Raw genomic sequence first — 22,242 nt, 5'->3', positions numbered from 1 at the left:
GATGACTGCGTTTAAAGTGTTTAAATCAGACGTATTGTGTGTGTTTTTAAAATTGGTCTTAAACATATTAATGTAAAAATAAAACTATTTATAAATACTTTACCCCCCCCCCCCCCTTTTTTTTTCATTTTCTTGTACAGCCCATCTGACGTAAGGCCGTCGTCGGTTGGTGACGCCGTGTCTCTTTGTTGGCTTAGCAGCGGCGACGTTTTGTTGTTATTTTCGCTGCAGCTGAAAAACAGCCTCGGATAATTTTGGTTTTCGTATTGTTCCGCAATCATATCACACACTGTAGACCATTAGGTGTGCTTGTCACAAGTTGATAACCACCCTAGGAATGGACTCAGACGAGGGCTATAACTATGAATACGACGACGAAGAGGAGGAATGTAGCGAGGATAGCGCCGAAGAGGAGCCCGAGGACGACACCCTGGAGCTCGGAGAGGTGGAGTTGGTCGATCCCGTGGTGGCCGGTGGGGAGCGAGACGAGTGCGGTGAGACTGGTGGAGGTGGCCACGGCCCCGGCGAGGAAGAGGAGGAGGACTACCGCTTCGAGGTTTTGACTGCCGAGCAGATCCTCCAGCATATGGTGGAGTGTATCAGGGAGGTCAACGAGGTCATCCAGGTAGGTATTTTGGTATGTCAGTGTCAGGAAAGACCGGGGTCCAGACTTTAGTGAAGCGTAAACAGGCCATGGACGTTAGCTTAGCCATTAGCCTTGTAGGAGTAGTTTACTTGCTGGAAGTTGGCAGTTTTACAATAGTGATTAGGTTTATACAAGACTTAAGTGTCTTTTAAATGTAGCTTTCTTTTGTGTGGGTATCATTTAAAATAGATGTGGACAATGTTAAATATGTACATTTAAGTAAAGATGTCCAAACGAATTGTGCTCCAGGAAGTAGTCTAATCCCAACTGAGAAGTTGGTAGCAACGTTTGCTAAGCTAATGTTAGCTTGAAAGTTAGCTAGATGCTAATTAGCCAACTGTAACCGTTAACATAGCACCTCACCGGAAAAGCATAACGTCTTTAGTTTTAACGTTAGAATTATGGCCATAACGTTAGCTAGAGAACTGCCAACTCATACTTGACGACAGTAGGAGTTCGTTAACCAGGCGATTGAAACTTAACGTTACAAATCTAGTAAAATACATTAGCTTTAACATTATTTTAATGTTCCACGAAAGGCTTGGTCATCGAGTTGGTTAGCAAGTTATATGCTAGGTTACTTGACGTTACGTTAACATTAACAAGCTAACTTATCTTATGACTTCAAAAACAGTTTGGGTTTATCACACAAACAAGAGCTAGCAGCAGCTGACGTTATAGATCAAATTAAATCAGAAAGTCAGGAGAGTCCTCCGGCTTATCGTTAACTTGGGCCTCCATTTCCTTTCACTTAACTAACGTTATAGTTGGTAAGAATAAAATGAAAATAAGTAGTTTTTTAGAAGTAGCGTTGCATTATATAAAAGAAAATGTTTTGAATGTCAAAATCACTTTAAACTAGCCCTAAAACTGAAATGAATAAAATATCAAAACTGTGGATGCCGTATACCCGCATGGCAGTTTCCTCAGCAGACAACTGACATGGTGATTCTTCTAAAATAGTATTTCAGTTTAACTTAACATTACCTACTTAACTGTCAGATTTTTGCACCACCAACTTTTTTTAAAGTAAAGACCTGCATTTGTTTTTCTTGATTAAAGTTTTGAATACTTTTCTTATAAATGTCTATAGTGACTGTGCCTTCACATGTCAAGAGTGACTGGTTATGCCTGGCCTCTGAAGACGCTTTAGGGGTAAAGTTACAATTGACTGATGGATTTTTGTCATCTGTAAAGACTTTGTAGGCTTTCAGAGATTCCACAGAAAGCCATAACAAGCAAAACTTGCATGGACATTGTCCATGAATATACTGAGAGTTATTTCTAATATTTCATATAACCCACTTATATTAGTGAGGGTACACCAGATATTAGGAAGACCTCTCAGTAAGTCAATAAAGTTCACAAGCACCACAAACTACAGCCTCTGAAATGAGTATAAAATTTAATTACCCCGTCACTTATATAACAGTTAGGCTTTGTGGCAGTTCAGCCTTTTCACCTGTCTGACATTTCGGTGACGACGCGTGTACATGTGACTGTACCGCACAAATAATGATGTCTAAACATAACCAATTCTCTCATTATCACCAAACACAAAAGTTAAAACCATATTATAATAGTATAGTGTCATGATTGAATTAGCCTGTGATTCCCATCCCTAATTACTCGAGGATGGAGTAAAATTAGCCTTGTGTGTATGAAAAAGTACATCAAGGCAATGCACTTATCTAACGTTGTAATTGCTGAGAACAGTCCCTGTACTTTGCTTAAACAGTGGAACCATGACACTGTAGCAGAATGTACTCTACGGTCGCACCATCCTTCCAATTTCAAAATGGGATGTAAAATCCTTATTCTCATGCAATATACAAAATATGTTTTTACTTAACTTCTTTGAAGTTGACATGTATCATCTAACCCAGGTATTCCAGGGAGACCCCTGAATGCTTGTAACCATAGTAAAATTTTACTGTTCATACAGTTAAAAATATATGATAAGTAGGGCTGCCCCCGACTAAATATTTTCCTAGTTGACTAGTAATTCAAGCCACTAGTTGACTCATCATCGCACGTTTATGATATTAGTTTGATCATTTAAATGTTTTTCAGAGAATCAGAAAATGGTTTTGAGTTTCTGGACTGAGAAATAATTTTATAAGTAACATTGTTAACTGTGCTAAATTACAAAGAAATAAAAAACTGTAATAATGAGCCTTTAAAATATAAATTTTACAAGGGGCATGAAGCGAGGGGCCTGCTAATGACATGCAGTTCTGATTATGTCAGAACAACCAGCAAGGAGACTGAACATTTTGTTAAGTTATTTCAAGGTTTAACATAGTATATATGATGTAACTAAACTTCCAGTATAGCTATACTGCTGATGTTCACATGCAATGTGGTTATATTTTTCATTGCCCGGTGGCATTTATCATAGTTAATTAGTTGTATTTCACACTCCCTTTTGTTGGGCACAAAGTCATAGAACACAGCCCTGGAAGTTGCTGGCTGGCAAGCAAGCAAGACACAGACAGACCGAGTGAAGCTAGCACATCAACTTCACTGTTTCCCCTAGGATGAAGGTGCACGCGTAGTTTGTCTGAATATAAAACCCCAACACAACATGTCTTAGCAGCATTGCTCTTTTGTCCATGAGCATGCAATGCACATTAGAATAGCTTAAAATTTCAGTGTTTTCCCATAGTTTTATGTGAGCTTTAGTTGAATGTTTTGGTGGTGGTCCTGGAAGTCATGGTCAGGGGGTTGATGGTTTTTGAGATTCCTCCCCCAATAGAATTTTATGTTTTACTATGAAAAATCATTTTGGGCCATTATTTTCTCTATATCGCCAATAAAAATCTCAAATATTTGGAAAAGCTAGAGCAGATAAAAATAAATAAATAAAGATAGATCAGTGTACTATGGAGGAACTAGGGCTGAATGATTTGGAGAAAAGGTCTTAATTGCCAGATATTATTATTTAAAAAAGTTCAGCTAAAGTTCAATATTTACTGCCAGTCTATTTTTGACAGAAGAGACATCAAGCAGCACAGAGCAGATCAACCAGGCAGGAAGTTAGACATTACATTACATTAACTCATTTAGGTGACGCTTTTATCCAAAGCGACTTACAATTGCTATACATGTCAATGGTGCATCGGTCACAGTGGGGGATTGAACCTCTCACACCAAAGGCAGGCGTCTAATCCATTGCGCCATCACCACCACCCCATAGACAGACACAGAACGGCATAGAGAATCTAGTCGATTTTTAAAATAAAACACCCTGTGCAGACTCCTGATCGTATATCAACAAAACGGACAAAAAAAGAAACAATTAAACTACATAGCGTACCTAATCACAATAGAAGCACAAAAATCAAGGACAGCTGAACAAATTAACAAAATCTGACCAAGTCAGCAACATTAGGCAGGCAAAACGCTCTTATTCTGAAATGCTCCATGTGGGATATGTAACCTGCACTGAGCGGAACGGAACGTGCTGACAGTGAGCTGTTATCCTTAGTGGAAGCACACAAAATGACAAATTAACAGCACATCAACTACGTTGGGCAGGCTGAATAGTCTGCTGAAAAACTTCAGTGTGAGTTGACGCCAGACAAAACCACAGCCGCTGCCTGTGTCAGTTCGGCTGACGACATTGACACATTTTCACCCAGTTTCGTTTGATTGGTGAGTAGGACCGTAACAGGAGGCGCATGTCGCTTATGATTGGTGAGCGGTCTGTCACACAAGGATGACAACGGAATCAATCTGTAACTGCACGACTGTTTATAACGGGCCAGATGCGCTGTATAATTAACCTATTAATTGCCGCCCTCACGGTTAGCTAATGGCGTTCTTTCAACTCGCAGTTTTGATTTAAAAACGATTAATCGTTCAGCCCTAGGAGGAACTACAACAATAGATTTGGGGGAAGTAATTTGTTCTGTTAATTATGATGCTCTCCACAGTGATTTTACATTTATGGCACACCATGTTTTGGGCATCACCCACTAAGCCTTAACTGCAGGAAAACCCTGTCAGTGGGACCTCAGAATCATTATAGATAAGATTGTTCATGTTTTCCTTTTGTCTTCATTTTACATTTATCTGTATGCTATAGGCATTAATATAAAAAAATAGGCAACATGAGAAACCACCGTCCTTCTGAGATGTATTTTATTTGCACATTAAAAAAGTCTCCTCATTAGCTTAAAAGGACTAGTTTATATCACTAATTTGTTTTACTAATCTCAGCTCCTCTAATCACCATCATTCTTTCTTTTCCTAACAACCCCTTTTTCAGACTCATCTGAAAAATAATTTAGGCTGTACCAGTCTGTAGGTTACATGACAGAGCTGTAGGATACACCAGTGTTGTCTAAGTTTGTACCTGATGTTCTCAACATTGGACAAGTAGGTAGTGATAAAATACAGCTACCAGTTACTTTCTATGAATGTAGCTAATGTTAAGTTACATAGTAGCCAAAAGACGTACCCTACTGTATAAGCTTTCCTGCTCAGCTGCACAGTCGGAAGGGGAGGGATGATGTTAGCTAGCACTAAAAGGCTTCACTTTTCCAGCAGTTGGGGAAACAGACATGCTTTTTTTGTTCATGAGAAGCTGACACACCGTAACTGACATAGTACATTTACTGCCAGAATATTTTCCTCCTCTAGCGTTCACTGACACTTTCTGCCGCTCGGACAATTAAACACTCGCTACACACCTCCCGATTCGGAGTTACGCTGTTGGCGAGCCAAGAGATGAGTGTTACCGTGCTCGCATAGTGTGTGAGTGAAAATTAGTAGGGTATTGATATAATAATGACTGTGTGAAACTTTCTCCATCAGCAGTACATTTTATGAAGTGTACCGCATGTGGATTGAAACCAACATGATACTGAGTGACATCTGCAGTGGTTCACTGTAGCTCTAAGGTCGTCTAATGTAAAATTTCCAACATGTCAACATCTTGTAACGTAATACCAGATAACATCTCTACTTACTATACTTTGGTGTTTATATACGTGGGCGGCCCGCCCAAGTGAAGTATGTCAAAAACACTGCATTTAATGTTAACGCAAGCCGTAGGCCTACATTTTACAAATATTACAAACAAAATATTACATAACTATTTTCTTGTCTTCCAACTGCGTGTGTGATGTGACTATTTTACTCCAGTCATGATTGAGTGGTAATGCCTGCAAGTTAGACTACTTTGATTAACCCAAGATGGAAAATGATGATGATGATAATAATGAATCGTTACACCCCTAGAGTCAATATATTGTGCACCCCTATTTGCAAATCACACTGGTTGTAAACAAATTTAGTATCGCGCTCTCCAAAAATAAGTATGACTAAATAGTTGCAGTCAGCATCAGTGTTCTTTCGTATTCCACAATACTGCTCCCACAAGCAAGCAAAAGCAAAACACATTTTTGTCTTCTGTTATTCAAAGCAATTTCACTGCTGGAGTGCAGTCTTGAGTCTGTTGGCCACAAGTAACCAATGTATGTTTTCCCTGACAGATGGTATGATTGTTTCTGTAACAATACACACAGGCATGTGAGTGTGGGGGGTTGACCGCACAGACTCAGGCTGATATAAACATTTTAACTGATCCATTCCTTTTTAAATTTCTGTACATTAAGAAAGGGAAAACATATTGTTCAGTTATGGGTAATTGTGCACTTTTGCTCCTGGCGAAACATTTACTGACTACACCTATAGCCAATCTTTATTTGATTGCATCTTTCCATTGACTTTACGTGCCACCTCTAAATTTCGCTTTGCATTTTAACTTAATTGCAGGGCAGCATCAGCTGTGCCAGATTTTAGGAGGCAGCAAAAGTGCTTGGAGTTGCTCGAATGATTATTGAAAGCAGAATGTGAGCACAGCTCTACTGTGCTCACATTCCTTTCTACCTACCTGCCTACCTTTTTGGTTGGATTCTTTTGTATTTATATAAATACATATACACACACACACACACACACACACACATACATACATAATGTGCATAAGTAATCTGTCAAATTACTTTTGCTGAGAAAATCAGTATAATAGCACTGTTTGTGACACATCTGAATTTTCCATACTGTCACCGATATTGCTGTGCTAAACAGTATGGTGCCCTTCTATGTAGCTGTCCTAACGTGAACATTGGAGAATCCACTTTACAAATAAAAATGCAAACTTAACTGTTAATTTGCACAGACGGAGCTTAGATTAAGATAGAAATTGGACTGATTTGAAAGGTATGTTATAGAATTAAATTTAATGCTTTTTTGTGGACAGGTTACTATTTGGTTTTGATGCCCTTTTAATCTGAAAACAGGATAGTCAGATCACACACAGAACACAACTGAGTTTGACCTGTACCAGTAAAATGGCAGGGTTTTGTGACAAAAGTAAAGCACCACATTTTGTTTGAATCACTGTATCACCTGTCCACTCAAAGGCACCGGTGAACTGGGGTGTTTCTTGTATCTAGTGTTCCAGTTTATTGGATCTTAACATTTTTAACATTAACATTTTGCCTGTGAAAAGTCTACAGACACAGCAAAAACTTGTATTTCAATCGGAAAGTAGTGCTCGCCATATGTGCCTATTATCAAGTAAGGCTGAACGATTAATCGTTTTCAAATCGAAATTGTGATTTGAAAGAACGCGATTAGCTAATCATGAAGATGGTGATTAAAATGTAGGTTAATTATACAGCGCATCTGACCAGTTTTAAACAGTCATGCATTTACAAATTAATTCCGTTGTCATCCTTGTGTGAAAGACCTGCTCACCAATCAGAGCGGGCACATGGCATGTACATTTAACAACAAATGAAACTGGAGGAAAATGCGTTCATGGTGCCAGCCAAACCGACACAGGCACCGGCTGTGCCACAGTTTTGTCCGGCGTCAACTCGTACTGAAATGTTTCAGCAGTGGAGCGTTTAGCTGCACTACGTTGTTGACGTTGTTAATATGTCATTTTGTGTGCTTCAACTACGGATAACAGAATAAGAGCATTTTGCGTGTTTGATTTTGCTGACTTGTTCAGATTTTGCTTATTTGTTCAGTTGTCCTTGATTTTTGTACTTCTACCATGGTTAAGTAAGCTACGTGGTTAAATTGTTTCTTTTTTGTCTTGTTTATTGTTGATGTACGATCGGGAATCTGCAAAAGATTATTTTGAAAATTGACCGAATTCTCTATGCCGTTCTGTGTCTGACTTTCTGCCTCGTTCATCTGCTCTGTGCTGCTTGACGTGGCTTCAGTCAAAAATAGACTGGTAATGAATATTGAGCTTTATCAAAACTTCACTTAAAAAGTGCAAATCGAATCGTAATCGCAATATTTGGCAGAAAATTCGCAATTAGATTTTTTTTTTCCTCCAAATCGTTCAGCCCTACTATCAAGCAACTACCGTGAACAGAACTCTTCTTCAATGTGATGCGATCTGGTAGAAGAGCCCTGCAGTAAATACAACCTTTGTGAATCATTTTCCACTTTCCTTAACTTTGTGTTACTTCTGTGACTGTAGTTTGTGGTGGTATTTAATTGGATTTTAATGTAATGGAAGGTGTTTTGTTGTTTTTGTTGTTTTTTTTTTTTTTTTTGTCCATGCCCACTAACATACGTGGTGGATAGTAAATTGTAATATAAGGGACATCTATTGAATCTACAACTATGTTTATCGATTTTAAAATTAATTTACTTTCAGTTAGTCATTTTAAAATTACCATTCTGTTCTATTTCTAGGCTTACTACATATCCGAAAACTCGGACCATGAACATACCTGTTGTTCCCCAAAGAGCTTAAAGTACAATTGGGAAATGCCCATTAATGAGCTGTTCGTGTCATATTTACCCTTAATTCTAAGCTTTTGAAGTGAAGATTGAAAATTGGCTGTAGTTAAATGTAAAATTCAGGGGGTTTTTCTGACCAGCCATTTCTCCTTCCTCTAGAATCCTGCAACAATAACACGCATCCTTCTCAGTCACTTCAACTGGGATAAAGAAAAGCTTATGGAAAGGTAAGTAATCTGTGAAGTTTTTTTGCCACCTTTAACTTGCCAGATAACAAGTATGGTAGCTGAGAGCTCATCTCTTAACATCTGTGATATCTCTTTTCTTGTCTCAATTTATACAGGTATTTTGATGGTAATCTGGACAAGCTTTTCTCTGAGTGTCATGTCATTAACCCCAGTAAGAAGCCTCGAATCCGTCCTCCAATCAACACTAGATCATCGGCACAGGACATGCCATGTCAGATCTGCTATCTGAACTTCCCCAACTCTGTGAGTCCCATAGTGACACCCGCATTGTGTTGCACCAGCTGCATGTGTGTTCAGGTCTAAGTTGTAGTGTTAAGTGGTGTCACCATGTCAATTGTCTTTGCGGGTAACCTGTGTGTGTGAAAGTCTTGCAGTTTGTTGTTCAAGTGAGTCTTTCCCGGTGTGTGACGGCTAGTTACGTTACTTTACTTTAGTCAGCCATGAAGTGTGTGGATGAGCTCTGGTTGCAGTAAAATAGTTACTAAAAGGCTGTGTGTTGTGTTTGCTGCCACAAAAAAATTAAGAAGTGCCTGTTTATGTAACATTACTACAGCATCTTCTACATTCACTGGCCACTTTATTAGGTACACCTTGCTAGTACAGGGTTGGTCCCCCTTTTGCTTTCCGAACTGCCTTAATTCTTTGTTGCATACTTTCAACAAGGTGTTGGAAACATTCCTCAGAATTTGGTCCATATTGACGTGATAGCATCATGACAGATTTGTCGGCTGCACATCCATGATGCAAATCTCCCGGTCCACCACATCCCAAAGGTGATCTGTTGGATTGAGATCTGGTGACTGTGGAGGCCACTGGAGTACAGTGAATTCATTGTAATTTTCAAGAAACCAGTTTGAGATGATTTGAGCTTTGTGACATGGTGTGTTATCCTGCTGGAAGTAGCCATCAGGATGGTACGCTGTGGTCATAAAGGGATGGGCATGGTCAGCAACAGTACTCAGGTAGGCTGTCGTGTTTAAACAATGCTCAAGTGGTATTAAGGGGCCCAAAGTGTGCCGAGAAAATATCCCCACACCATTACACCACCAACCTCAACCAACAAGGTTTACTATTCAGAATGAACACCAGTATCAATGCCAGGGGGAAACCAGGGAAGAAGACAAGACAGCGTAGGCTACCCCTATAATTAACTGATTTATACTAACTTTAAAACGTAACTAACAAAGATTTTTTGCTTTGGAACTATATAAAATTAAATTAAAAGCGACTACTATAACCACAACTGTACACTAACAGTGTAATGTCTATTTAGAATAATCAAGCAACAGTCCCCTTTCATAATACTTTTGTAGTTTATTTTTCCAAAGTGCTTATAAGTTTTATAAGTGGAGAATGTTCTGTAGGCTACATCACGAGCCAGATGTTCCTTGATGTACATTAAACCATTACTCATTACTAATAACTTTTTTTTAAAGCTGTACGGTGTTCATGAGGGAGAGAGACGAGCGAGAGGATGTGCTGCACGAAGATTTTAAATAGGCCTAGTAAAAAAAAACAAAAAAAACCCAAATCAGTATGTGGCGGGCAAATAAATGAACGTAGCCTATAGGAAACACTGCCTTTCCTCTGTCTCTGCTGCTCTCATTGCTGCTACAGTGGTCTAAGTAACTGGGACCAGGGCGCGCTGTGGGTGTGACTGGCCGGCCGGCAGGCTGACACCACTAACCTCGCGGGTGCTTGAGGAGTTTTTCAACCCCGAAGACATTTGAGACAGACAGTGGAATTGATACTGTCCCCAGCACTTCCTGTAGTGCATTGCAGTTAGAAATAAACAGCCAGAAATGTTCTTAAGAAGATTGCTGTCTCTCCCTTAAACAGCCTCTCTGTAACAATGCGTCAACAATGAAATTTCATGTCAACAAATTTTTATAGTAGACGTTGTCAATTACGTCGACTAATCGTTGCAGCCCTAGACAACAGACAAAGTTTTTTTCAATCCTCTATTGTCAAATTTTGGTAAACCTCTGCAAATTGTTGCCTCAGTTTTCTATTCTTAGCTAACGGGAGTGGCACCCGGTGTGGACTTATGTTGCTGTAGCCCTTCTGGTTCAAGGTGTTGTGCGTTCAGAGATGGTTTTCTGCATACCTTGTTCAAACCAAGGAGTGGTTATTTGAGTTACCGTTGCCTTTCTGTCATATCGAACCAGTCTGCCCATTCTCCTCTGACATCGACAAGCATTTTCATCCACACAACTGTCGCTCACTGGATATTTTCTCTTTTTCGGACCATTCTCTGTAAACCCTGGAGTTGGTTGTGTGTGAAAATCCCAGTAGATCAGCAGTTTCTGAAATACTCAGACCAGCCCGTCAGGCACCAACAACCATGCCACATTCAAAGTCACTTAAATCCCCTTTCTTTCCCATTGTGATGCTCGGTTTGAACTTCAGCAAGTTGTCTTGTCCACTTTTACATGATTAGATATTTGTGTTAACAAACAGTTGAAACAATTGAACAGGTGTGTTTAATAAAGTGGCTGGTTAGTGTACATACTTTATGGCAGACTAAAGGAACGTAACTACCCCTCAGCAGTGACCAGCGGACACAATGAAACTCAAATATGACGATATGGTTATCTGCTATATTGCACATTAATTAACATTTCAAATAGATTCTATATATCGCCCAGACCTACTTCTGTGTCCTGTTCACTTGGAAATATCAGAAATCAAACACAGCTAATACTGCAACAGCTGTTTAGGAGCAGTGCTGTTCCTTTTCAATTGGAAATTAAAAATTTGTGTTTACCAGTTGCAGCTGTTCTCTTCCAAGAGCTACTCACTGATACATATTTTCCCTAAACTCAGAGTTGATTTTAAAATTTGAATCAGCGGGTTGATTTATGTGGATGTGGCCTAATAATAAATGGTTACATACAGTACTGTATGTACAGACTGGTGGAGCAAGTGTAATTGTAACATACCTTGACATCTTAGCAGACCACGTTGATCTATTCATAGCCATCATGTATTGAAGGGCATAGTTACTTTGAACAACGCAGTGCTTTGTGTCGTAGTAAACAAATCATCCGGGAACAATTTGGATGTAAACAGTTATCTTCCTCTGGCTATCACACTCTTAATATCAACCCAGTCAAACATCATAGTGTGGCCGTAGTAACTGTACACAGCAGCTTGCAGTTGGCGGAAGCGTTTTAGCAAACATGATATTGATATATTATGGAAGGGTAAGGGCTTGGGTTAAAGATTTTCTGTTTTCATTTCACAGCACAATGACATTCCAGGGATGGTTGCAGATAAAATAGACATTTTACCCCTTTGGACCTTTTTATGTTTTTACAACATTTACCAACAGAAATAACTTTATTATATCTACAAATTGGCTGACTGCAGTGTGTAGAGCCCCATTCCTATGATAAGAGCATATTGTCTTAACAGGACAAATGCATATCATCATGGCCAGTTGGTTTAGTGTTTCAGCTATGATATTACATTATTCTCTGAAATCTGAAAAAACAAAGTATAGTCCAGACTATTTTAGTCTAGAATTTTCCTATGATAGGGTTTGTAGCACAAAATTTAATGTTGGTTATTGTTTAGTCAAATATGGATTATTATATTTTTCCAAACTCAAGGTCTTGACTTGCCTGGTTACCAGAAGCGCATATGCTAGTAATTGTGAGAGGTCTTGTTGGTTTACTAGATGCTTCTATCCTACAGTATTTTACAGGCCTAGAGTGTGGACACAAGTTCTGCATGCAGTGCTGGGGAGATTACCTGACCACCAAAATCATAGAAGAAGGAATGGGACAGGTAACCCACTAAGATTATTTTTAGGGTACTAGTCACTGATCCCTGTGTCTTATTATAGCTGTCTGACTAATGATTTGCCTTCTGTGTTGTCTTTTCAGACCATTTCTTGTCCCGCTCATAGTTGTGACATTTTGGTTGATGACAACACAGTCATGTGAGTATCTGTTTGTGCTTATTTGTTTTGATGTCTTGCTGCATATTGGTCAGCAGTGATCAGAATATGTAAATGAGACTGACCCATTCTGGTAATGAAAAGAGCAGGAATCAAAAAAATGTCCGTGTTTTTATTTTCAGCAGTGTACAACAGATATTTCATTTTTCTCACAACATTGTTACATCTTCAATCTTAAATATTGCAATTGTTGCCAACTTTGCCAAAAGTCAAAAACACAATAAAGCCCATACAAGATGCAATTTTAGTCATACAGTTCAAATAGCAAAGTTAATACAGAAATAATTATTAAATCAAAAGAAAATAAATATAATTGCTCAAAAATCAGCATTTTAAAAGGACATTTTGCCTTCTAAAAGAAAGTTCGCAGGACCCTCTAGCTACACCACTACCTCCATATTGAAAGCATGGACACTAATCTCTTGTATCCGCTATTGAGCTGACAGTAATTGTCTTAACCTACATTCTGTGTTTTCACTGATCAGTTTAGGTGCAACACACACAGAAACATATGCTTCTCATGTCAGTATTTCATTTCATGAAATGCTTTTTCTACCTCTTGGTTAGTACCCTGCACTCTTAGTTTTGTAATTATGGAATGTGTTTTATTCCTGCATTGTTGCTAGAAAAGTATCTATCTGAATATTAAGGAAGGAAGCTTATACCAAAGTCACCCATTTTATATAATGAAGGCTAATAAATGATTTGATTTCTCCTATAGGCGCCTCATAACAGATTCAAAAGTGAAGTTGAAGTACCAGCATTTAATTACAAATAGTTTTGTAGAGGTAAGACATGAGATTTTGTTCTCCTTACAGTATGTTGAAATATGATGTTGAGCTGTATCCTGTATGCACTACTTAAAAAGCAGGGACCTTCTTTGTACTTTGGCCTCCATGAAACTATATATATACACTCAATACTCCTTTAGTGCAATCGACTGTTAAAGTGGTGCCCTGCACCAGACTGCCATCATGTTGTCAAAGTCCAGTACCCAGATGCCAAGCCAGTGAGGTGCAAGTGTGGCCGTCAGTTCTGGTAAGAGAGCCTGTTTTAAAAAAAAAAACAAAAAACAATGTATTAGGCTATTGTGAACTGACAGCAACAGGAATTGAATTTTGACACTGTAAATTTAATAGTATTTATTCAGCATTATGTGAATTTGACTTGATGCCTCCTGTTGGTGCAGCTTCAACTGTGGAGAGAATTGGCATGATCCTGTCAAATGTAAGGTAAGCCAATCAGGAACATTTTATCACTTTACAGAAATATGAACCTATTCTTCAAGCATCTTTCTTTGTCAACATATTTATTTCTTACTCTTTAATTATTTTGCAGTGGCTGAGAAAATGGATTAAGAAATGTGATGATGACAGTGAAACTTCAAACTGGATTGCGGCGAATACTAAGGTATGGAATCAAAGTGAACTTAGTTTTGCTCTCGTCTCTCTGTTCTTCAACTTCCGTTTAAATAAAGTACATCACCCAGAGAGTCTTTACACCCAAAAGTCAGTACAACAACAGAAAATAAATTGCACTCTTGTTTGGTTTTGGTAACCACAGACATTTCAATTGTGGATGTTTTTATAAAGCGCCTGAGCAGAGAAAAAAATTAATACTCTCCTCTCCTGTCAGGAGTGTCCAAAATGCCATGTGACCATTGAGAAAGATGGTGGCTGCAATCACATGGTTTGTCGGAACCAGAACTGCAAAGCTGAGTTCTGCTGGGTCTGCTTGGGTCCATGGGAACCCCACGGTTCAGCCTGGTAAGAACAAATGGCTTATAAAGTAAATGATGGTGGCGTCACTGCTAGGGCCATGTTGGAATATATTCCAAGTAGGTCTTAATTTGATTAAAATCTATTATTATGATTAATTTGTTAATTTAAATATCAGGTGCAAATTTTAATGCCATTTCATGTCTAAATACAGATCTGACATCTTTATGAAAAAGCATAAAACATAAAATATTGTCAAATAGTAGAGATGTGTGTTATGGTATTCTGGACGCTGTGACATTTCAGGTACAACTGCAATCGCTACAATGAAGATGATGCCAAGGCAGCCAGAGATGCTCAAGAGGTAATGGATTGTAATCCTACATTTTAAAACCGTTTGCATATGTTTTTAGGAATGGGTATCGATACTAGATTGGTTCCGGTTCATGAATGCTCAGTGCTGAAATATTGATTAGCTTCTGGACAAACGGCCCTGCTATCTGTATTTATGTATCATTAATTAATTCTAACACAGCTGGCATTTTCAAATTCCTAACTGTGCCCTAATAATAATGAAGTTGCAGACGTTATGCGACTACATTTGATGTTGCGTAACTGCGAGTTTACATTATGTGCTGTCCAGTCATGGCTGACAGGGGTAAAACATTCAAAAGGGTGGGCTCATAGTCGCGTGTAAAAGGGGGTAACATCAGCAACCTTATGAAACACATACAAAACATTCTATAAATCTAAAGCAGTGCAGCATGTTTGACTGCTTGAGCTGCTGCTGCGCGTACGTCCTCAGTGCAGTCTCCTGGGTCTGAAGCTGATGGGATGCCAAACTAAAAATGTGACTGTCTCAACCTCATCAAGTCAAGGTAACACTTGTTGTTGTAGTTGTTGTTATAAAAATAAGTTGTGGATATTATCTCAGCACACAGTTGGCATCGGTCTCAAACACTTCTAATTTATGTTCCTTAATAATCCAGTAGACGTCAGTTAGGGCTGAAACGATTCATCGATAAAATCGATTAATAAAATACATCAACACATTCTTTGAATCAATGCTTCGTTTAATCCATATAATTATATAGCACAGTATTTCCCAGGGACATTTATTTATGTCGCACATCGCGCTTACGCAGTGAACACGACGTGATTATAATGGAGCTGTTTGGAAAGTGGAGGAAGAGAGAGAAAATAGCGAGGGACAAAGAAGAAAGTGTCCAAAGTATGGGGTTATTTCAAGCTAAAGAAAACAACAACTCTGTAATGTTACCGTCTGTCCACCGTAAAACGAAACTTATGTTGCCTTGGCAACAGCATGACAGCATCTGATCAGAAAGGCCTGGTGTTCTGCCAGCGGACCACAGACAAGGTAACAGCAACTTTAGCATTTTAACTGAAATCATGATTGATTTGTTGAGTTGAAGGCTAGCCAAAGTAAGCCGCAGTCCTCAGCTGAAAATGTACACAGGTGCGTTTGTTGTTCTCCTTTTTGGGCCGTGAGTTGTAACCACTTTTTGCGAGTAGTATCAATAACAATATTGGTGTCGTTAAGCATACTGTGTCTGCATCTATAAAATCCATCCCTATCCACTTTTCAGTCAAGATTCCCTTCTTCAATGTTCAAAATTTAGCCATATTTGCCACAGGTGTAAATGCCATTTCTAATTCCTAGTTTCCATCCCACTGCACTGGGTGACTGAAGAAATGTGTATAACTTAAATACCTTTAACAATGTTTTTAGCCGCAACAAAAATATCTACTAAATTTTACACGAATGTAATCCGCTCCAACTTGTCAAACAAGCGACCTGTCCTCATGTAAGCCGGCTGTACGCTGTAAGAAGTTTGGAAACAATACAGGGAATGCTGCTGCATTTTCCTGATTTAAAAAAAATGTCTATTACACCTCTGGCAACAAATATGGTTGGTCGTTGCATACTAAAGAACTTGTCTTGTAGGGCTGAACGAATTGGGTAAAAAAAATGTAATTGTGATTTTTCTGCCAGATATTGCGATTACGATTTGATTTGCGTTTTTAACTCAAGTTCAGTATTCACTGCCAGTCAGTGTTTGACGGAACATGTGTCAAGCAGCACAGAGCAGATGAACACAGTCAGACACAGAACGGCAGAGAATCTGGTCGATTTTCAAAATAAAACTCCCGATCATATATCAACAATAAATGCAGTTAAAACAGACAAAAAAGAAAAAATTTAACTAAGTAGCCTACGTCACCATTGTAGAAGCACAAAAAGCAAGGACAACTGACAAATTAACAATCTGAACAAGTCAGCAAAATCAGGCAGGCAAACACACTGAAATGCTCCTTGTGGATGTAGCCATGCAGAGAGCGGAGCTTAACCAGCTCACAGAATGCTGTTATTGGTAGTTGAAGCACATAGAATGACAAATTAACAACACACCAACAATGTAGAGCAGGCTAAACACTCCCCTGCTGAAACACTTCAGAGTTGACACTAGAAATAATCATGGCACAGCTGCTACCTGTGTCTGTTTGTCTGACGCCATTATCTCACGTTTTCTGTTAGTTTCGTTTGTTGTAAAATATACATGCCCTGTGCCCACTCTGATTGGTGAGACAGACTGTAACAGGAGGCGTAGGGAGCTTGTGATTTGTTAGCAAGTGGAATGAATTTTTAACTGCATGACTGACTGGTCAGATTCTCTGTATAATTAACCTACATTTTAATCACGGTCTGCACGATTAGCTAATCGCATTCTTTCAAATTCAATTTTGCAATTTAAATTTTAAAACGATTAATCGTTCAGCCCTAGTGTCTTGCATGAAATGCTTGCACAATACAATATAGATATTTCTTTATATGTTGTTGATGATCCAGTACCCAGTGAGTTTATTGTCTAGTACAAGTCAAGTTGAGCATGCTTGAGTTACAGCCATTTTCATTCTGTGTGTGCAGCGCTCCAGGGCAGCCTTGCAGAGGTACCTGTTCTACTGCAACCGCTACATGAACCACATGCAGAGCCTGCGCTTTGAGCACAAGCTCTATGCTCAGGTAAAGCAGAAGATGGAGGAGATGCAGCAGCACAACATGTCCTGGATTGAGGTGCAGTTTCTGAAGAAGGCCGTGGATGTGCTGTGCCAGTGCCGCTCCACACTCATGTTCACTTACGTCTTTGCCTTCTACCTCAAGAAGAACAACCAGTCCATTATTTTTGAGGTATGATAAAAGGGAAATTGTTTGCTCAAATGGCATAAATGAGAACAGCTGGTGCATGACATAAAAAATTTGAGCTCGTTTAGAATTGAGATTTTATTTAGAAATAGCATTTGCAAAACAGTTGGTGTTAAAGCTAGGGTAGGTAACATTGGAGAAACTAGCAAGAGACGGCTAGATTTTGAAAGTATCAAACTGAAAAAATCATTGTAGCCCTCATAATCATGAGATGCCTAAAAATTCCCACCCTTGAGGTGATGCATCGTGATATCAAATTGTGAGACCAGTGAAGATGCACACCACTAAGGTAGACAGGCAGATAGGCCAGCCAAAACGCACGACACTCCTGCAACAGCCACAGATAATAGATTTGTTTTCATTGTTGTGTGAGCATTTGATTTATTGATTGTACGTTTGCAGTAAGTCTGTCCATTCCATCCAGGTGAACGCAATATCACAGGAACACCTCGAAGGAATGTCTTCAAATTTGGCATAAACGTCTATTGAACTGAATTAGAGTGATCAAAGGTCACTGTGACCTCACAAGTTTTTGGCCACAACTCAAGAATTGAAGATTTAATATTGACACAATGTCACGTAGATGTTTAACAGGATCTCATTTCACTTTTCATATAACATATAATATTCGTTGGATCATTATTTACAGAGAGAACAATTCCTACCATGAGTAAGTGATTACCTATTTTATCTAAAGGGTCAAAGGTCAACTTCACTGACATCAAAATGTCCTGGAAAAACACTTTTTGGCTATTATTTGTGTTATTATTATCATAATATAATCATTTTTTCACTTTTTACAAGCAATGTATTTTAAGAGTTCTAATAATTATATTATTAAAGAAAATTACGTATCACATTAAAGCATATTTAAGGTGCCCTGTTCAACATTAACATAAAGGCCAATGTAATTTACACAGTAAGTTGTAAAATCAAATCAAATACTTTTAAGTTCACAGGGGCCCATTCTTGCAGTGTGGTTGATGTGAATTCCTGGATATTAAATGTTCATCTGCAATTTTCTCTAGTGGTCCCAGTAATATTTACATCCCAATTTAAAGTATTTATCTTTCTCAGTAGTGTTAGTTTTGTGAGCCATTTTAAGATTTGGTCTTAGTCTTAGTCCTGTGTCAAATGTCCTTTTTAGTTTTTGTCATATTTGGTCCACTGTATACTGTTTTATTTATTTTTTTAAATCAAGTTTTAGTTGACTAAAAGTCTGGGTATTTTAGTCTGATTTTAGTCAAAAGAAAGTCAAAAGTATTTCAGTTTAGTTTCAGTCATTAACCATCATTTTATTCTTTTCTAACTCATTAGTATGATTTTGATTGATCTACCCTAACCAAAATAGAGATATTTATCATTTTAGTTTTTATTTCACTCATCTCACATTTAAATAAAATGGTAGGCCAGCATTCAAAGCACAGGAAGAAAAGAAATACCGCTGAATGAACGCTGAAAATTTAGAGGGAGAAAATATGGCATGTAATATTTTGTCTCCTCATTATACTGGCAAAAAGGAGATTTTATTAACATTTTTATTTTATGAATTACATTTTAGTGTCGTCATTTTTCGTCAAAAATATGGCATGTTAAGTCAGTGTTTAAGTACATTGTCGCCATGTCATCATCATCCGTTTTAGTCAGGGGAAAGAAGGTCGTTGACAAATAAATTTTGTTTAGTTTCGTCTAATGAAAGTAATATTATTTGTCAGAATATGTGATAGTCATGTTCTTAGATGTACGTATTGCAGTGAACTAATATCATGTTCTACAGATGTCTGTGGGAACCTTTGTATTTTAAAAGGGGGGGGGGGGTAAATCTCTATGCAGGAAGCCACTGCTTAACACAAGATTAGAAACCTAAAATATCGTAGTATATAACATTAGATTATCTTGCCAGAGGGACCATGCACCACCTTTAGCTTTCGCATTTCTGGCCACATTTTCTGTGTTTGGCAGCAGAACTAGTTCACTGACAAAGACCCTAGACCAAACTAATCACCTGATTGTTAGGAGGGGTGAATGTGAGGAAATCAGCCCAAACTTTCTGTGATCTGAGCTGGTACTTAGTAACACTCCAAAGTTTAGGGGATCACGGATAACCGACATTTGTGTCTTCTAAGTTATGCTGTGGCGTAGAATAACATTATTTATCAATTGTTTGGTTAATCAGAACAACCAGGCAGACCTGGAAAATGCCACAGAGGTGCTGTCTGGCTACCTGGAGCGGGATATCTCCCAGGATTCCTTGCAGGACATCAAGCAGAAAGTACAAGATAAGTACAGGTCAGTGAAGGAAGAAATGTAATCACCTGACACTGTTAACGTTTGTGTTCTTGGACTCTTAACAATTTTTTTGTCTACAGATACTGTGAGAGCAGGCGAAGAGTGCTGCTACAGCACGTGCATGAAGGCTATGAGAAGGACCTGTGGGAGTACATTGAAGATTGAGGACACGTCCCAATGCAACGGACTCTTGAGTATCTTGACAAACTAGAGCGCTGATGCAATTTAACAGGGCAGCACGGGCCTTCTGCCGCCACACCTTTGGCAAACCAACCACTTTTGCATCATTTTTCCTGGATTTGTTTAACAAAATCTTCAAAGTAAATTATATTTAAATAAAAGGTAGAGTAATAAAAAGAAAGTGTACTACAGTATTGTTAGCAACAGAGTGGAGTCTTGAGAAAGCAGAAAACCCATCTTAAACAAATACATCCTTTTGGCTTGTATTGTAACACCTCCCCTGAACTATCTTATTTTCCTGGTTTTTTTTGCTTGTGAATCTTTTCTGTTTTGATTTTGACTTTTGTTTTCCCATTAGTGTGAAAATGTTTTCAACACAGCTTTAATTGTCATGGCCATGTCTGCAGTATGTGGCGAGATCTGTGTCTGGGTGGCTGAATGTTGATAGGCTGATTGCAAAGGGGCAAAGACATTTCAGGGGGGGAGGGGGAAGAAGAAAAAACATCAAAAGAACAAAATAGCAAGTCTGTATTTTTCAATTTGTAAATAGTCCATATGCATGGAAGTTAAAGAGCAAGAGTGGCACGTGTTTGCAAACTTTTGAAATTTTCAAATATTTATTCTTTACCAATATTGAAAAAGCTGTACTTTTGCCATGTAGAAGTCTCCCTCCAGAGTGTGTAGGGAGTATGGAAGTCTTTGGCAATAAGGCATTCACCCTATCATCCTCAGTCTCTTCAGAGCAGTGCACAGGTTACACCTGATCCGTAACTAAATGGGGACTGATAGAAAGAATTTCTCTTAGTTGCCAAGTGGTCAGATAAAGGAGTCAGTGAAAGTGCACAGCGGAGTAAGAAAACTAAGAGCAGAAAAGGTTTTACAAGTTAAGAGGTAAGGTAGAAAGCACCGGCCCTGTGTCCCTCGATTCTAACCTTTTGCCGTACCCTCTTAGTTGTTTTTAGAGGTGTTTAAGAATTTAAGAACATTACTAATTATTTGCAAGAGCCAAACTGAGTGACATTCACTCTTTTTTTTTTTTTTTTTTTTTTTTCTCTCTTTCCCAACATGGCTTGAGGTAGCCCTCGTAAAGCTCAGCTTGCACCTTGGGGATTGAATGAGGGTAATAGAATGTACAGACAGCACAGCTTTGTAGTGCTGCTAATTGGGATGGATCACTGTCAAACAGGGTCAGGCATTTGCATCACTCTTTGAAGAGATCTCTTGAAGAGATCTCTTGCCTTGCAGTGAGACAGAACAATGCTTTAAACCAAGCTACAAAGATGGACATGCGTGATCCTTAGGCAGATGACGAATATAGGGCAAACCTCTAAAGGTTGTAGGACTGTTTTATAACGCTGTTATGCTTTTGCATTAAAGACTGTATTTTTCGCACATGGGTTGAGGATTCAACATTGAAATGTCGGTGCCCCTCCAGGTTTTGCATTGTTCAATGTGGTGGTTGCTCTGGTTGTCAAGCTCTCTGCTTGTAAATGCTTGTTCATGTCTCTGCAATATGGCAGTCTTCACAAGATTTGCTGGAGGGAACATGAATATACAGGCACTGATGCAAGTCAGACGATGACACCAAAGTGTCAGCTTTCATTAAAACACATCCTTTAACCCGTTTTCAGATCTTTGGGGAATTCTCTCCCAAATGCTTCTTATGTGTTCAGACTTATTATTTTATCCTAGCAAATTATAAACTGTATTGTTTATTTGAATAAATGTCATGAGAAATCTCATTTTTGGGAGTACTGTGTGAGTCATTAGAGTAGGTTTGGTCTCAATCATATGAGTTACCCAAACATCCATGATGCATTTCTGCGCTATGTATTTTGCGATCTAGGGTACTACATACCTTTGCAGAGCTGTGTCTTCCAGAATTGCGTGGAATTAATTTGGTAACTGTCATTGAATAATTTTGATTTTAGGCAAAAAATGTTAGCTTTTTTGCACCACTTTTACTTGCAGAATGTATGATAAAGATCAGGTGGTTGTTTGTATGATGTCACTTTTGAATTCATTTTGTCTCTCAAGTCACAAACCAATGATGACACAAGTTGAATGGATAATAACAAAAGATGGGCTATTTTCTCTAAGATGGTTTGCAGGTAACGGCTATAGCTGTGATCATTAGGCTAATATGCTCTCCAGGGTTCTCTCTGTTTTCATTGTGTCTGCAAGTAGTTCATGAA

The 22,242-nt window shown here is 38.6% G+C and overlaps 1 protein-coding gene across 1 annotated transcript; it reads left to right on the top strand.

Moving 5' to 3' along the window:
* Positions 1 to 140: 140 nt before the first annotated feature.
* On the top strand, positions 141 to 21,789 carry arih1 (ariadne ubiquitin-conjugating enzyme E2 binding protein homolog 1 (Drosophila)). Its single transcript, XM_038705170.1, has 14 exons — positions 141 to 625; positions 8,585 to 8,652; positions 8,769 to 8,916; positions 12,373 to 12,465; positions 12,564 to 12,619; positions 13,359 to 13,425; positions 13,569 to 13,675; positions 13,827 to 13,869; positions 13,976 to 14,047; positions 14,273 to 14,403; positions 14,662 to 14,719; positions 17,303 to 17,563; positions 19,755 to 19,867; positions 19,948 to 21,789. The coding sequence occupies exons 1-14, from the start codon at positions 338 to 340 to the stop codon at positions 20,030 to 20,032; spliced, it is 1,590 nt and encodes a 529-aa protein (XP_038561098.1). The 5' UTR covers positions 141 to 337; the 3' UTR covers positions 20,033 to 21,789.
* The last annotated feature ends 453 nt before the right edge of the window (positions 21,790 to 22,242 follow it).

Source organism: Micropterus salmoides, unplaced genomic scaffold (assembly GCF_014851395.1).
Source record: "Micropterus salmoides isolate LMB-PRFRI ecotype aquatic unplaced genomic scaffold, ASM1485139v1 Ms_hic_scaffold_8, whole genome shotgun sequence".
NCBI classification, from domain to species: Eukaryota; Metazoa; Chordata; class Actinopteri; order Centrarchiformes; family Centrarchidae; genus Micropterus; species Micropterus salmoides.
The sequence above is the reverse complement of the archived record's forward strand: the minus strand, read 5'-3'. Positions and strand labels throughout refer to the sequence as shown.